The sequence below is a fragment of the Hyaena hyaena genome, unplaced genomic scaffold, assembly GCF_003009895.1.
Source record: "Hyaena hyaena isolate Hyena2069 unplaced genomic scaffold, ASM300989v1 scaffold_44, whole genome shotgun sequence".
Taxonomy (NCBI): Eukaryota; Metazoa; Chordata; class Mammalia; order Carnivora; family Hyaenidae; genus Hyaena; species Hyaena hyaena.
This window is the reverse complement of record NW_024080676.1, coordinates 4,119,480-4,135,838: the sequence shown is the minus strand read 5'-3', so window position 1 is coordinate 4,135,838 and position 16,359 is coordinate 4,119,480. Positions and strand designations below refer to the sequence as shown.

General features: G+C 38.1%; 1 protein-coding gene across 1 annotated transcript in view; it reads left to right on the top strand.

Annotated features, from left to right (window-relative positions):
- Positions 1-16,359, top strand: part of TM9SF3 (transmembrane 9 superfamily member 3) — a 68,942-nt gene that overhangs the window by 16,753 nt on the left and 35,830 nt on the right. Inside the window, exons 3-6 of the mRNA XM_039230183.1 lie at positions 4,406-4,528; positions 8,002-8,162; positions 9,393-9,470; positions 15,393-15,524. Of these exons, the coding sequence (XP_039086114.1) occupies positions 4,406-4,528; positions 8,002-8,162; positions 9,393-9,470; positions 15,393-15,524 (494 nt within the window). The remainder of the gene's footprint in view (positions 1-4,405; positions 4,529-8,001; positions 8,163-9,392; positions 9,471-15,392; positions 15,525-16,359) is intronic.

Sequence of the window (16,359 nt, the reverse complement as noted above, 5' to 3'; positions counted from 1 at the left end):
TCCTTCTTTTTTTCCTTTACTTCCTTCTCTTCCCTTTCTGATTTCTTTCCTCCCTTCCTTCCCTTTTTTTTTTTTATGTTTTATTTTTGAGAGAGCACAAATGGGGGAGGGGCAGAGAGAGAGGAGGACAGAGGATCCAAAGCAGGCTCTGTGCTGATGTGAGACTCAAACTCACAAACTGTGAGATCATGACCTGAGTGAAGACACTCAAACAACTGAGCCCTCCAGGGCCTCCTTCCTTGCTTTTTTGGATTTTTTTTTTCCTATTGGAAATAATAATGCATTTGGCTACCCTAGCAGTTAAGTATTTTAATGCATCTCTGAATCTTTTATTAAGGTAAATTCTTAGAATTACTGAATCAGGGGACATAAACATTTTTAAAGTCTCTCTCTCTCTTTCTTTCTTTTTGTTTTAGAGAGCACATAAGAAGGACAGAGGAGGAGAGCGAATCTTAAGCAGGCTCCTTGCTCAGTGCGGAGCCTGATGCAGGGTCTTAATCCCATGATCCAGGATTATGACCTAAGCTGAAATCAAGAGTCAGATCCTCAACTGGTTGAGCCACCCAAGAGCCCGAAAGGCAAATCTTGATACTTGTTGAGATTTAGTCATCTAGGAAAAAATTGTACAGTTTATATTTCAGATTGGTCAGTCAATCAATACTTTTAATATATATATGCTTTAGTATATAATATAATACTTTCAATATATATATCGATTAACTGACTATGCAAGATTTTCCAGACCTTTCTTTTTCTTTATTCAGCAGATTTTGAGTGCCTACTGCTTTCCAGCACTACAGTAGGCTCTGGGAGTACAAAGTGGAAGCAGAAACTCTGGCTTCAGGGTTCCATGGGTTTTCTGAAACTGTACACTTAGTTTTGTGCAAATGTGCGTTTTGGGTGACAAGGGAGACACCACTTTCATTGGATCCTCAAATGGATGTGTGGCCCAAGGAAACACTGAATATATTGAGACTTTTTAATTCTTAAAACAACTCTGGGAAGGAGATAGCTGTTATCTCTGTTTCATATTTGAGGGATCTGAGGTTCGCAGAGGTTGAATGAACATAATTCTTTTCTCAATGTTTTCATTGTCCGTTCAGTTATTAGTCTGGGGTGTTGTTGTGAATTGATGACAGACATACTGGTATGTAGTTTCCAGAATCTACCCTTGCTGCCTGCTTGAAAAATCAGTATTAACAGTTGTCACTTTATAACTTTGCTTTTGTCCCCCCCCCATGTAATGTGTGTTTACATTGGTGAAATCTTAATTGTGTCCTCTTCAGAATTCATAGGTGTGTATTTCATCTGAAAAAGGTATGCCCTTTTATAATTTAATAGCAGTGACTTACTGTGATAGATTTTTCAGATTGTTTTCCAGGTATATGGAATGCTGAACAATGATTTGGCGTATTCAGACACTTTAGTTATTTTCAAAGCAGCTCCCTCCTGAGAGAAGTGCTGTTTTAGTTGAGCAACCAGACTCTTTAATTATTTGTGATGTTTGTATTTGCTCACATGTCTGTAAGAGGAATTTCATTAAAATATAACCTCACATGGTCCTTTTTATACCCTGTCATAAAGATAGATTTTCCCTTTGACCCATTTCTTTACTAGATTTTACATCAGTGAAAGATACTCTTCAGGACCTCTTTGTGAATATTTCTGAGATACTCTGCTCAAAAATTTCATTTGTTTATATTGGCATTTTCCTCCTTAGACACATAGGCGCATGCACACTCATCATACACTGATGAATGTATATGTACATACTGTAATATACTTCATGTTTTCCTTTGCCAAATAAATGTAAAAGCATGCTCTTAAAATTTGCTAAAATGTTTTGTTTCTTTAGTGCCTATTCTCTGTAGGGTACTGAAATAGGCATAGCTGGGAGTAAAAGGAATGTAATCAGTATACACATAGCTCTCAAGGCCAATGGTCTTTTTGAGGAGCTAAGATACTGTATGAGGTTGTAATTGGTATAGGCCTAGGTATCATATGGAGGTATGGAGAGAAAGCCACGGAACTTCATAGAAAGGGGCAAGCTCTGGTATATGAGAAGTGTGAGGGGTGGAGAATCAAGGACTACGCTGCAGAGGAGAGGGTAGGAGATGGGAAAATTTTTAGAATATAAATTTGTAGTAGACTTTCCAACATAGGCTGGAAAGTCCAGAGGCCAAGAGAGCACAAGGGGTATGCAAACTGCAGGGAGTTGAGTTTGGCTGGCCTATAGGGAGAAAAATTGATAGATAATTGGGCCAGAGAGAGTTGAACCAAAGTTCAGACCGTGAGGAAACTTAAAAGCTTTATGCAGGTAAATGCCATTTTGTGTATCTCAGAACTTCATACATACAATCTCAATGGTGATTATCTGTGAATGTCTGATTTTTTAAAAAATATTTTTAATTTTTATTTATTTCTGAGAGAGAGAGAGACAGAGAGAGAGGGGCAGCATGAGCAGGGGAGGGTCAGAGAGAGAGGGAGACACAGAATCTGAAACAGACTCCAGGCTCTGAGCTAGCTGTCAGCGCAGAGCCCGACGTGGGGCTCGAACCCACAAAGCGTAAGATCATGACCTGAGCTGAAGTGTGACGCTTAACCGACTGAGCTACCCAGGAGCCCCTGTGAATGTCTGATTTTAACAGCAAGGAATTTGGTGGCTTTGCAGTGTTTACTGTAAGGTCTCCCACAGCTGTTTGCTGCTGCCCCTTGTTGCTGTAGTTGCCTGCTGCTCTTTGTGCGTTAATTACACTCTGGAAGTCTGGACGCCTCTTGCTGCCAGTTCTCTTAGCTCCTGCTGTAGGAACCCTTTTCTAGCAATCTCACGTCCTAACCCTCCTGCCTTTCCCTACTCTGCCTCAGTTTTTGCTGTTGTGAAAATCCTAAATTCCTTGCTGCCTAAAAGAGCCGTGATAGAAAGGAAATCTGTGTGGGAGCCACCGTTGGAGACGACAAAGGAATTTTCTTCTTCTACTTTGGGAGTGAGAGTATTTCCCTATCTGTCTTTGGTGGACTTCAGTGTTCCCTCCCATCTTTGGTGTTACGGTTTTGGGGTACCTACTTTGGACGGAGCTCTAATAAGGGGAAGCTATTCTTTCTTGTTGAGAATTGGGAAGACATGTTGCTAGTGTCATAATTCAGTTTGCTGTTTCTCGTAGAAATAATATGTTTAAGGAGTTTTAATCAAGATTTAAGAAATTTAACATTGTTTCTTGGGAGGAATTGCATTTCAAGTTCAAAATAACCAAGAATATAATACAGGAGACCTTAAACAACTACACTTTCTTTTTTTGTTCTTGTTAAGATTTATCATTTACTCTAATTGCCTAAGAAATATACAGAAGCAATTTAATCATTTCAATGGACATCTAGAGTGTTGGCAGTTTTTTTGCGGTTTGGTTTTATTTTGTTTAGAAACTAATGACCATAAGAACATTTTTTCCAGTTTTATTGAGAAATAGTGGCATATATCACTGTAGAAGTTTAAGGCATACAGCATGATTGATTCACACATATTGTGAAATGACCACAAATAAGTTCGGCCAACATCCATGTTCTCATATAGACACAATAAAAAGAAAAGAAGAAAGAAAAAAAATGTTCTTTTTGTGACGAGAACTCTTAGGATTTACTCTCTTAAAGATTCTCCTATGTCATACACCAGTGGTGACTACAGTCACCATGTTGTATGTTGTACTCCTAGTACTTATTTCTAAGTCCATTTTGAAAGCACATTTTTGAAAGGTTTATAGGTTAGAGACCAGCTGAACAGTCTTGTGGTAGCAGTATTTTTGAAAAGCATTCAAGTGGAAATGACTCATCTCTAAGGGACCTTTGGGTAATTAATAAACAGTGACACCTGCTAGATGGAAGTTGTATTATAATCTTTCTAATTATGAAGAGTCACTAGGATTCCTCATAGAATCTGTGGCCTCTAGTGACTTGCATTTCCAAGAATGTTAAAATGAGTATCTCAGAGATCTTCTATCAGAAGTTGTTCTATTTAGGGTCATATTTTTGAGTTTTTGTGTACATTAAATGAAAACTTTCCTGTGTATTGGAATCTTTTTTATTTTTGTCTTTAAAATCAAATTATTTTAAAATTATTTTGTAAATGTTCTTGTATAATTTTCTTTATATAAGGGACAATTTCTTCATGTAGTAAGATAATCTTTGAAAATACAGATGGTTAAATTCCTTTATTTTGAAAAATCTTAAAACATACATAAAACATACATAAAAAGGAAAGAATTATCTACTGAATGAACCCTCATATAATTACACCCAGCTTCAACTGTTATGAATACAAATTTTAACTTCAGGAAATGTTGGCTTTTTCTTGTGTAATTTTTCTGCTATTTTGCAAACCATTGTGTTAATTTACAATTTTTATTTCTTGCAGATGATGTGATGCCAGCCACTTACTGTGAAATTGACTTAGATAAAGAAAAGAGAGATGCATTTGTGTATGCTATCAAAAATCACTACTGGTACCAGATGTACATAGATGACTTACCAATATGGGGTAGGTATTCTATGTTTTATTTATTTATTTTTTTAAATATTTTTATTTTTATTTCTAGGAGAGAGAGAGATAGCGTGAGCAGGGGAGGGTCAGAGAGAGAGGGAGTCACAGACTGAAACAGGCTCCAGGCTCTGAGCTGGCAGTCAGCACAGAGCCCGACGCGGGGCCCGAACCCACGAACCGCGAGATCATGACCTAAGTGAAAGTCAGACGCTTAACCGACTAAGCCACCCAGGTGCCCCTCTATGTTATATTTCAAGTTGGGGAATATTTGCATAATAAGCATGACTTATGTAATGACTCTTAAGGTGATTGTACACTACTTTCACTATTTTCCACAGAATTATTTTAATAGCAATTTTATGATCCCCTGTTGCTTGAAGGGGTTTTAGCATTGCCAAACCTTATATGACACTTCCTCAAAATATAACTTTTATATAGTATAACTTCTCAGATTTTAGGAATTAAAAGGTATTTTGAACAATCTGAAATATCCTCCCTTCCCCCATTTTTCTTATACCTTATTTTGATTTATTCTATCATAAATAATCAAAAGAACTAAATAGGATTTTGAAGTTTAATTTTGGCTTTCTCTCATGTGGAATTATGGTAATATGCATTTTAGGTAAGACAGTCTCCTGGATGACTTGTTTTGCTGGTTCCTGTGTTATTTTCCAAAACACTGTATGTTTAAAATATTTTTCATTTTTTTTTAAGAGTTTCAGTGATAGTTGTTTTTTTTTTTTTTTAATTTTTAAAATTAAAAAAAAAAATTATTTCTGAGAGAGAGAGCGTGAGTAGGGGAGGGTCAGAAAGAGAGGGAGACACAGAATCTGAAGCAGGCTCCAAGCTGGCTTTCAGCACAGAGCCCAACACGGGGCTCGAACCCACAAACTATGTGATTGTGACCTGAACCGAAGTTGGACACCCAACTGACTGAGTCACCCAGGTGCCCCTTCATGTTTTTTTTTTAAAGATTTTTATTTTTTAAATAATCTCTACACACAGGTCAGATTTACAACCCTGGGATCATGAGTCACATTTCTACTGACTGAGCCAACCAGGCACCCCTAAAAACTTTTTAGTGTTTTAGCTCTTATTTATCTGTATTGATGGATAATTAATACAGACCTGTGCAGAATCCAAACTCTTATTTGTGCTGGACTTGATTAAATTATTTTAGTTTTTTTTTTTTTTTTTGAAGGATATATTTACATGCAGCTTTGCAGGAGAACATCAATATTAGGTAAAGGAATTCATATCTGTGTACTGTTGAAATGAGTTAGTTTATAGCAAGTTGCTATAAAGTAAGTGAATATTCTGTAGAGGGTGGGAAGTGACTAAAGAGGTAGTTGAGTATTCGGGGACCACAGCTGCTCTGCGTCCCTTTGTATCTCATATGGGCGACAGCATACAAGGCACGGAGCCCTAGGCCAGATGTGTATGCTAGTGATGAGGTGGGGAGAGTCCCATAGCTGGGTTGGCTACATGAAGATGGTGAACTTGTTAAAAGCATGATGGAATTATTTTAAATACAAATCACAGCCAGCTATGATAGTTAGCATGTTTGATCATATTATTCTCTTGGTGGGTTTTTTCCCCCCTTTGGACACCTATTCTTATAGATAATTAACATTCTAATTCTTTAATTTGTTAGCAGACTACAGACCACTATATTCATGAGCACCAAACTGAAATACTGAACATAGCAGACCAGAGTTTAATGTGGTGCTAAAATGAAATTTGTAAGAAATTTCAATCTCAAGATATAATTGTATGCATCATTGCTACTCTGTTGCATCTTAATTAGGTATAAATAGTAAGCATTTCATATTAATGACTATAATTAGTGTTACATTAACACAGACATTTCTGTGATCAGCTCTGAGGGTAGCAGGAAGATGCGCTGAATGTTCACTCAATATTTGTGAGCCTGCAGTTCAAGAGAACCTAGGGTTCCTCTGCTTTCGGTGGGAGAACAGCTTCCTCCTGTTCTTTTGCATTGCTTTTGGGTTTCTTTTCTGGAACTGTAGTTTTTGTCAGTCATTTCTATGGATTTCCTTAGCAACATGGCAACTGTGCTTTCCTGTCCTAAAATAAATCTTTTTTAGCCCTGGGATTCCAGGGTCTGCCATGTTTAGGAGAGAAACATTTGGGTGTCCTAGAATGTCTGAACTTTGAGAATTTTTGTCAGAAAAAAAGTTGTTATTTAGCTTTTAGTTGGGGTAAATATTTCAGCCTTTTTAAAGCCCATTAGAGAGAGGTGCCCGAGTGGCTCAATCCAGGTTGGTTGAGTGTCTGACTCTTGATTTCGACCCAGGTCATAATCCCAGGGTTGTGGGATCAAGTCCCATGTTGGGCTCTGCACTGAGTGGGGAGCCTGCTTGAGATTCTCTCTGTATCTTTCTCTCTCTCTCTCCCTCCCTTTTTCCCTCTCTCCACCTCCCCTCCTCTGACCCCAAGTGGCTTTCTCTCTCTCTAAAAATTAAAATAAATAAGTAAAAGCCCCTCAAAGAAATCTTATTTGGTGTAATTGTGTCTCCACCGCCAGAGTTTTCAGAGTACCTGGGTAAATACACCTTGTTAGAAGGATTTCATTATCCCCTGCAACCCCAAATACGATGAAACTGTATTCCTTGAATTTATATCAATTTGAGAGAACAACTTTGGTTAGTAAGCAAATACTCCTTAATAAGAAATGATCTTTCTCCCCCTACTACTTTAATGAGATATGTTGACCGCCGAGGGAAGACCTGAGGGAGTCACTGTTAGAGCATAAGGCTTTTGGGCAGTATGTAGGTGTAGACAGGAAACATTAGATAAGTAGCTGACAGGACAAGGGCACACAGGACCCTCAGCACCACCTGTTACCCTGACACTGTTGGGATGTTCCTACAGTAGGTGAAATTGTGATCAAAATGATTGCCTCATTAATATTTATCTTCAACGCTCTTTTCGTTTTGATGATTTTCCAGGGATAACCCAGTGCTTGAATCATAAAGAAGAGACATTTTAAGTTTTGGTACCCATAAATACCTGTGTGTAGCTTCCCTAGGAATGTGTAGATTATTAGAGAAAGTACTGGATTGGGCCTCTGGAGAACTGAAACTTAATTTTAGTTTGATCACGACTAGCTGGAAGACTGTGCCGGATGGTGACATAGTACTTCCCTGTGATTTTCAGTTGGTAGGAAGTATATACATATAAGGTGATAATTATTACAGTGAAGGTGATACTCATGACAGAGCATGAACTTTGAGGTTATATGGAACTGTTCATGGTGTGACCATGGTTTATGTTCACCAAGCAGTTAACAGAGTAGAAGTCCAGCCTGTACTTTGCCTTTTCTAGCCATGAGGAATAATGGTAATATTGCTTATTTATAAAAACTTTTTTTAAATCAGCTTTTAGCTTCTAACATATTTTAAATATTAAGTGATAGTATCTTGTGTAAAGTGTTATTTCTTCTGTAGGTATTGTTGGTGAAGCAGATGAAAATGGAGAAGATTACTATCTTTGGACCTACAAAAAACTTGAAATAGGTTTTAATGGAAATCGAATTGTTGATGTTAATCTAACTAGTGAAGGAAAGGTGAAACTGGTTCCCAATACTAAAATCCAGATGTCATATTCAGTAAGTATTAAAATAATTGTACATTGAGTGTTTGTGACCTGATAGCAACAATAAGGTGTGTTTTACTACCTTAGTAAATGAAAATAGGGTGCAACGAATATTGTTAAGACTGTTTCCTTAATGCATGTAAGTAAGCCTCCCAAAAGCAGGGAGATTTGCTTCAGGTCTGTATTAGATAGAGGTGTGCATATGCAGGACTTCCCATTGGCTACGGCAGAGTTTACCATTATAACTGAGCAGTTACCGCAACCCCGCCGTGTATTCTCATGGTTACACTTTTAGATTGTAGTATGCCTTGTTGTTTCTCTTTCCTTTTTACTGTTGCAGATAGAGATGATGCTGTATTGAAAATTGCTGGATGGGTATAGTTTACCATGTTTTGCTTTATCAGTTGGAATAAGATACTCCTGCAGAGTAAGAGCTTGTCAGAGCCCTTTGCAACTGTCAAGTTAATTCTGTTCCATTAGGATTAAAAATAGTGGAAAGAAGAAAAATCTGATGTAGGTAGCCTCTCTCTTTGCCAGTTTTTTTTTTTCCTGGTAACTGGAATGAGTCCATTGGTAGTAGCTAGTTTTCAAGTTTTTTAAAGCTTATGCATATGTACTTAGTACAAATGATATTTATGGAAATGAACTTATGAAGAAGTTTGGTAATTGTGATAAAACTGATGCAATCTAACATCAGAGATGGATGGATTCTTACTTTAATTGGCCTAATTAATTCAGTTCTTTTTTTAATATTTATTTATCTTTGAGAGATAGACAGAGTGCAAGCGGGGGAGGGGTAGAGAGAGAGGGAGACACAGAATCTGAAGCCGACTTCAGGCTCCACGCTGTCAGCAGAGAGCCCGACGTGGCGCTCAAACTCAGGAACTGCAAGATCATGACTTGAGGTGAACTTGGATGCTTAATGGACTAAGCCACCCAGGTGCTCCTTAATTCAGTTCTTCTCACATTTATCAGGTCAGAGTATATAAGTAGCAGATAGTTAATGTCCTTGAAAACTGAATAATCCCTATAAGTAAAGTTGAAAGTTTTGTTAACACACAGAGAGGAAAGTTAGTTTTTTATCATGCGTGTTTCAGCTTCTCAAATTGGTAGTAACTTTCCACCATTTCTCTAGTTTCTTATTCTAAGTATGTAAATCTCTCCTAATTGTGCTCACAATTTTGTTATCATCTTGTTAATTTGTTTACTGGCCTTTATTTTCAAGTGAAAAAATTTTTTTCAGGTAAAATGGAAAAAGTCAGATGTAAAATTTGAAGATCGATTTGACAAATATCTTGATCCATCCTTTTTTCAACACAGGGTAGGTAAATTGTATATTTTGTGACATTCATTATGTACTTCAGTCAGTTTAACAAACATTAATGAGCATCTGCTGTATGCAAGGCACTGTGCTAAGGCCATGGAGTTCAAACATTGGGCTAGTGGTGATTTCACAGGTGAGCTTAGAATTCTAGGGTGATGGAGAGTTTAAGGGGAGCAGTCAAAAGCCCTCGTCATCATGCCTGTGCTTTAAACTGATTTTGGGTAACACAGGGAAGGATACAACATACCAACAGCCAGAATATCACTTTTATTATTAATGAGGCTAATATTGGAAAATGTGACATATCTATGGACAGGTGGGCTTCTTAATATTGAAACTTAGAATTAGACTGACTTTTCGCACTTAGTGCTGGACTATTCCAGGTTTCTGTATATGGGCACCTGCCCTTAGGAAACTTAAAGCATGGAGAAACAGAGCAGAATGTGTGCATCCTTTAGGGAAGGAAGGGATGAGAGTGAAGTGAGACCAGAAGGTTTTGCTGGTGGAAATCTTTCCACACAAAAAGATACATCAAGACTGGGAAGAAGTGGCTCCCACCCCCGACCAGCACATACAAGTTGGAGCTGAGATCATAAGTCTAGTTCAATGGCATTGTTGCTCATTTTGTACAGGTGGTAACTTTGGGTTTTTATAGGAAAAAATAGATTTTATCTTAGTGGTTCCCTCCTTCAAGGATGGAAGGACAGCGGGATATAAGGAGATGTATCCATTCTTCTTGACTTTCTTCCTGACTTGCCTCTTAACACCGTTTGACCTGATCTTTTAGACTGGAATTCTGAAGTTTCTCAGAACTTTCTCAGTAATCTATGTTTGAGTAATCTATGTTCCAATCTATGCTTGGAAGTTTTTGTGGTTTGAAATTTGTATCATTGCTGCCAGACTTCACCAGAACCTATTACTACTTCTAATCTTCCTCTGAGTCCTAGGAGAAAAAATTAAGCTATTTGGGATTTAGTCCTTACTGAAGGATTTAGCATCCTACTACTGGACTTAAAATTTCCTCCCCAACTTCCACTTCTTATCCTTGGTGTGTTCTTTTTAAATATAGTCATTATGCAGTTCTGAACGTGTTTGAAGGTAGAGGCACAAATAACTTCAACGTTTAGATGATATCTGAAAATATGAGGGCTCTCAACTAATGGCATGTTTCTCATGCCGTTGGGTATTGGTAACTTGGGGGAAAAGATTGCCAAAATGGCATTTTCACTAGTAGAGCAGTGTAGCATATTTCTCCTTTGAGCAGTTATTAATTGAGCACCTGTTATGTGTCAAGCAGAGTACTAAGTAAGAGGAATACATTAGAGAATGAAAGTCAAAGATCTGTACCCTCTTGGAGTTTACCCTTCTAGTAGGGAGAGACATGTAATGAACATGGTACGTTAAGGCTCTATTGTGTTCAAAGATATGTCCAATAAAAAAAAGAGCAGTGAGCAAGAATGCCACAGGCAAGGCTAGTTGTGGTTTAAATATGGTGCTCAGGATAGCCTCTGAGGTGATTTAAGTACAGCAACCTTGAAGGAGCCATGAGATTGGATGCAATTATCAAGGAAGAGTATGTAGAAATAGAAGGGGGCCAAGGACTGAGTCCTGGGGGCAGTAAGAAAAGCTTAGGGGGAGAGTAGGAGAAACCCCCCTCAGGGCCCTGAGGAGATACCAATAGAGGAGAGAGGAAACAAAGCTTGTGTGGTGTTCTGGAAGCCACATGAAGAAAGTGGACATAGAGAATGGTTCTGGATTGTTGCTACTGGGCCAGGTAAGGTGAAAGTGACTGTTGAATTCATTTGGAGTCATCCAAACTTGTCATCAGTAAACTTGATAAAGAGCGGTTTTGGTGTAGGGGTGGGCCAGAATCTGAACAGAGCTGGCATAAGAGAGCGTGGAGGAGAGGTTTTGGAGACTATAAGTTTGGCAGCTAAAGGGAGCAAAGAAATGGTGCAGTAGTAGGAAGGATAGGGTCAGGAGATTTTCTTTTGAGATACAAGAGAAACATTTATATGTGGAAGTGTTAAGCAGCGAGTGCATAACTTAACGGCGCAGCAGAGATGGGGGAGAATTACTGCAGTCTCTTTGTCAGTAGGCGGGCGGGTTAGGACTACTGTGTGACAGTGGGATTGTTTCCAATACAGTGACTACAAGCACAGGCTTAGGAGCTTGAGCTGGATACACACCCTTTCTCTGCCACCCACTGTAACCATCGTCGCGTTACTCGGTTCCTCAGCTTCTGTCTCCTTAATAATGAAGCAAGTGTGCAGAGGTGTGATATTCCATTTGATGGGGCATGTAAAGCACCTAGTTCGGTGTTTGACACATAGCAGGTGCTTAACAAGTGGTAGCACTGGTGTGTATAGTTAGTTCCTTCTCTCCATTGTTGTACAATTTATGGCAAACCTGGGGTGCTGCTTTATGATTAGCAACACTAGGGGGTGCTGGAGTCAGCAGTTCATAGGATTAGTAACCCCATTGTGACATCTGATTTCTTTATTAATTTTTAAAAAATGTTTAATGTTTGTTTATTTTGAGAGAGAGTGAGAGCATAAGTTGGGGAGGGGCAGAGAGAGAGAGGGAGAGAGAATCCCAAGCAGCCTCCATGCTGTCAGCACAGAGCCTGTAGGGGCCGAACCCACAAAACCTTGAGATTGTGCCCTGAGCTGATCTCATGAGTCGGACACTTAACCAACTGAGCCATGCAGGTGCCCCTAGTTTCTTTATTATTTTTAAGAAATATTTCTTTTGCTATAATAATTTCAAAATCATAATAGTATTTTGTAGTTTTTGGAATAAGAGAATATTATAAAATGTCAGGATAATAGTACATTTTAGTAGGTATTGGTTTAAAATTTATATCTTAGACTGGAAAATAGCAGGGAGCTTTGCTGAAAGTTTTGCAATTTAGGTGTATTTTTCTTACTACTAAATAGTAACTATATAAAGCTTCTCAAAAATTTGATAAATTGACTGAAAGTAGATATGAAACATCTATATCATTTTTTCTCTCTTGTCCTTTTCTGGGTGGTTAATCTCTTAGAGGAACAAAATCAAATCTTTTGAAAAACCTATAATTGCAGACTGCTTTTAAAAATTTTGACTGATACTTTTATGAGAAACTTAAAACTTATGTAACCCTTTTTTGCAAATATTTCCTTTTTTGCAAATATTTCCAAACAATGCATTCATTATTTCCTTTATAATTTTAGTAGGTATTAAATTAATAAATCATTAAATGAGGGGGAAAAATGATTTTATGAAGAAGCAGAGGCATTTGACCATCTCCTGCTCTTCAGGGAGAGCTGCAGAGTTTGTCACTTGCCCGAAGCGTCAGGGTGGGTAACAGCAAAGGCTGCCCCTCGCCCTAGTGCACATACTCAGCATATTGGCCCAAGTTAAAATCCCTCCTAGTTGTACAAGACAGTACATCCTTCATGTTAATATTCTGTGTGTGTACCTGTAAGAGTTTAGAGCAGGAGTACATCTCTGAATAATGGGATATGTAGATGAGGACTTTTATAGAAGGGAGGGTTTTTGGATTGGGCTTTAAAAAGTAGATAGAATTTACAGAAGTGGATAGAAGTAGATCCTGTGTGAGAAGATGGATATAGGTGGACGTGAGTGTGCTGTACTTGTGGGTCACAGAAGAAGGATAGGCCTGATTGGGATATAGGACGCAGTGGAGTGAAAGATTGGCTAGATAAGGTGAGGGAGCCGTGTTACAAGGGGTACAGAATATTAGGGGAAATACATATGAGAAAATAGGGAATGCCACCACCAGTTTTAAAATAGAGAAGTGATATATGAACAGGATGCTTCAGAAAGATTGGCTGGGTAGCTTTTTTTGGATAGATTGGAAAGAAGGGCAGAGACCAAAAATAGAGAAGTCTAACTAGGAAATCATTAGGGTTACCTCCAGGTGTGAGGTGATGGGATCAGAATGGAAAGGAAGGGATAGATATAAGAGACATATCAAAGAAAACAAAAGCTTAGTAATTATTACTTAGGAAGGATTAAGGAGAAGGAAGAGCCAGACATAATTCTAAATTTTCAAAGCCAAATGTTAGTACCGTTAGTAGCAGTTAGAAATCAGAAGGAAATTATATGTGAGGCAGAAGATTATGAGTTTATTTTAGGACAGTCTAAGTCTGAAATTCCAGAAAGATACTCAAGTAAAAACGATCATATGTGTACAAGTGTAAAACATGAATGAGGAAGAAGGCTAGAGATTTGGGTCCCGGTGGGAGTTGGAGGCAAGAGGGTTACCGTCATCACTGGAACTAGTTACAGGTTGAAGAAGTCACAGCAGAGTACCAGCACTGGAGCTTCTAGAAAAGTTCACAGGGTGGGAGGAACAGGTATCGAAGACGAAAGACGAGAAGGGGCAGTCAGTCAGGGAGGACGGTGCATTGGCAGCAGAGGTCAGATGGGGCAGGGAGAGTAGACAGCTCATTGATGGCTGAATCGGTTTAAAAGTTCATTGCAGGCCTTTAAGAGAAATTTCGTGGGACATGGTGAGATTGTATCCTTTGACGGAGGTGTGGGGGGTTGGGGAGAAGTAGAATGGGTCATCTCATTTGGGAAGTATTAAGATTGGAAGGAGGGAGGTAAAAAGAAGATAGGAAGAATGAGGGGACAGAAGATCAAGCAAGCACTTTAAAAGATATTAACAGAAATAACAGCTTGTCAGTTTTTCCAGTGTTTTACTATAAGCTAGGCACTAAGTTATCCGCTTTACGTTTATTACCTTGTTTGAGGCATATAACCATCGCAGGGAGTAGATACCATTATAGGTAGGGACTTTTGGAGATTGCTGATGCTAGGGAAAGGTGCAGATTTAGGGGTGCAAGATGAGAGCACAAAGCCACTCAAAAACACCTCAAGGAATGAAAGAGGTGTAGAGCCTAGGGGAAAGATTGATTTAAGAGGGGAACAGTGTCTAGGAGATGGAAGGAAGGAATGAAAGGCTAGGAGGATAAATGCAGAAAAATAAAGGAAATTGGGGCCTTGGTGAGAGAGGTGAAATTTTGAAACCATCCTTAAATAACTTTGGGGAATTAAAGTATAAAGGAATTTGAAGTCAGATGCATTGAGTTCTGAGATGCACTCAGAGATACAGTGGTGCCTTGTGATTATAAACCAGCATGTGGACATAAATCTGTGACAGATAGGTGGGTGAAATAAAAGTCCAGAGTCTTGGGAACATTGGGACACAGTGGGGTCCTCGTTGTTCTCTCCGCCGTGGATAGCTGAGGTACAAGGGAGTGGATGCGGTAGGGACGGGGTGGAGAAGATGGACTGGGAGCAAGTGAAGCATACGCTCGGGAAGGCGGACTGAGTCCAGGAGCAGCCAACTGTGGTGGTTCAGTCTTGGTGTCTTAAGAAGGTTTTCACATTGTTGCTCAGTTAGAGGGAAGGGAACTAACATTTTTAAAATATTTGCTACTATGTGCCAGACATGGTATCATACTTCTTATACATGTTAAACCATACAAATCAGGATAGTATTATTTGCTTCCTTTTTGATATAGAAAACTGGGGTCACATAGCTAGAAAATTGACAGAGTCTGGGTTAAAACCCAGGCCAGTTTGACTCCAAAGCCAGTGTTCTTTCTGTGTGATGCTGACTAAACATATACTGTGTGGTCTAATTGTACTTTATTTGTTCAGTATAATTGATTGTGAAAATCTATACATGATACCACCTTTTTAAGGCATCTGAAAGCTTACTGTAATGAAAGCTGCTCTCTTTGCATAGTGAATACTCATCCCCCAGTGTGTCTTAAGTTTGGATCTTATGTAAAAGTTCTAAAAGACTGTTTTTTTGTACCAGCATGCTGTTGTCATCATGCAACCTATGAATTTTGTGACTAATAATTCATGTCAGTAATATTTTATTTTCTGTTATTTTAGATTCATTGGTTCTCAATTTTCAACTCTTTCATGATGGTTATCTTCTTGGTGGGCTTAGTTTCAATGATTTTAATGAGAACTCTAAGAAAAGATTATGCGAGGTATAGTAAAGAAGAAGAAATGGATGATATGGTGAGCAAACATTTTACGTTTATTTATAAAGATGATTTAACTTGGTGTTATTTTGAATGTTGGATTATAAGTCACATTTTTTAGGTTTTAGAAAGGTGTAAAAGTTCCTGAGGGGTCTCTAATCAAATACATTGTTTTTACATATTCTGATTACATGCCTCATAATCAAATATATTAATTTTTTTTCCAGCAAAACATAATGAGTGTTCACCTTAAGTGAGATAAATATACAGTACAAATAACCTCTTCACTCCTGGGTCTTGCCACCAAATAAGAATGTGTCAAACTATGAAACAGACTTCCAGTTTTCAGAGCTTTTGATTTCAGAATTGTAGCTACGAAGTTGTAGCCCTGTATTGACATCTTTCTAAGACTGTTTAATATTGCATAAAATTCAGGGAGTGGGTGAAAGGATTATTTACATGTAGTTTAGTAGGTTCAGAGGGGAGGTTCATTTTCTAAATTCTTTTACTATATTGTACACAGTGTTGTAAATGAGCAAAAGTATGGCTATTCTATATAGATATGCTCCATCATTAAATAAGTATGGAAAAGAGTTAAACAGGTTAAAACTGAATTAATATGTTAATGTGTATTCTGTATTTGGTACTTTTTAAACATATCTGACCAAGGTCACCCCCAGCCAAAAACCCAGATTATCTTAAGGGACTGATATTTAAGAAATAATGTTTTAGATACTTGTTTATTTAGAATGAAAAGGAAAAATTGAATCCTTTTTCAAAAGTGCTGTAGGCAGTTAAATAGTATTTAACAAATAATAATTAACTGATATTTCCTCATATATTTTCTTAGATTCCAGGCTATAAAGGACATT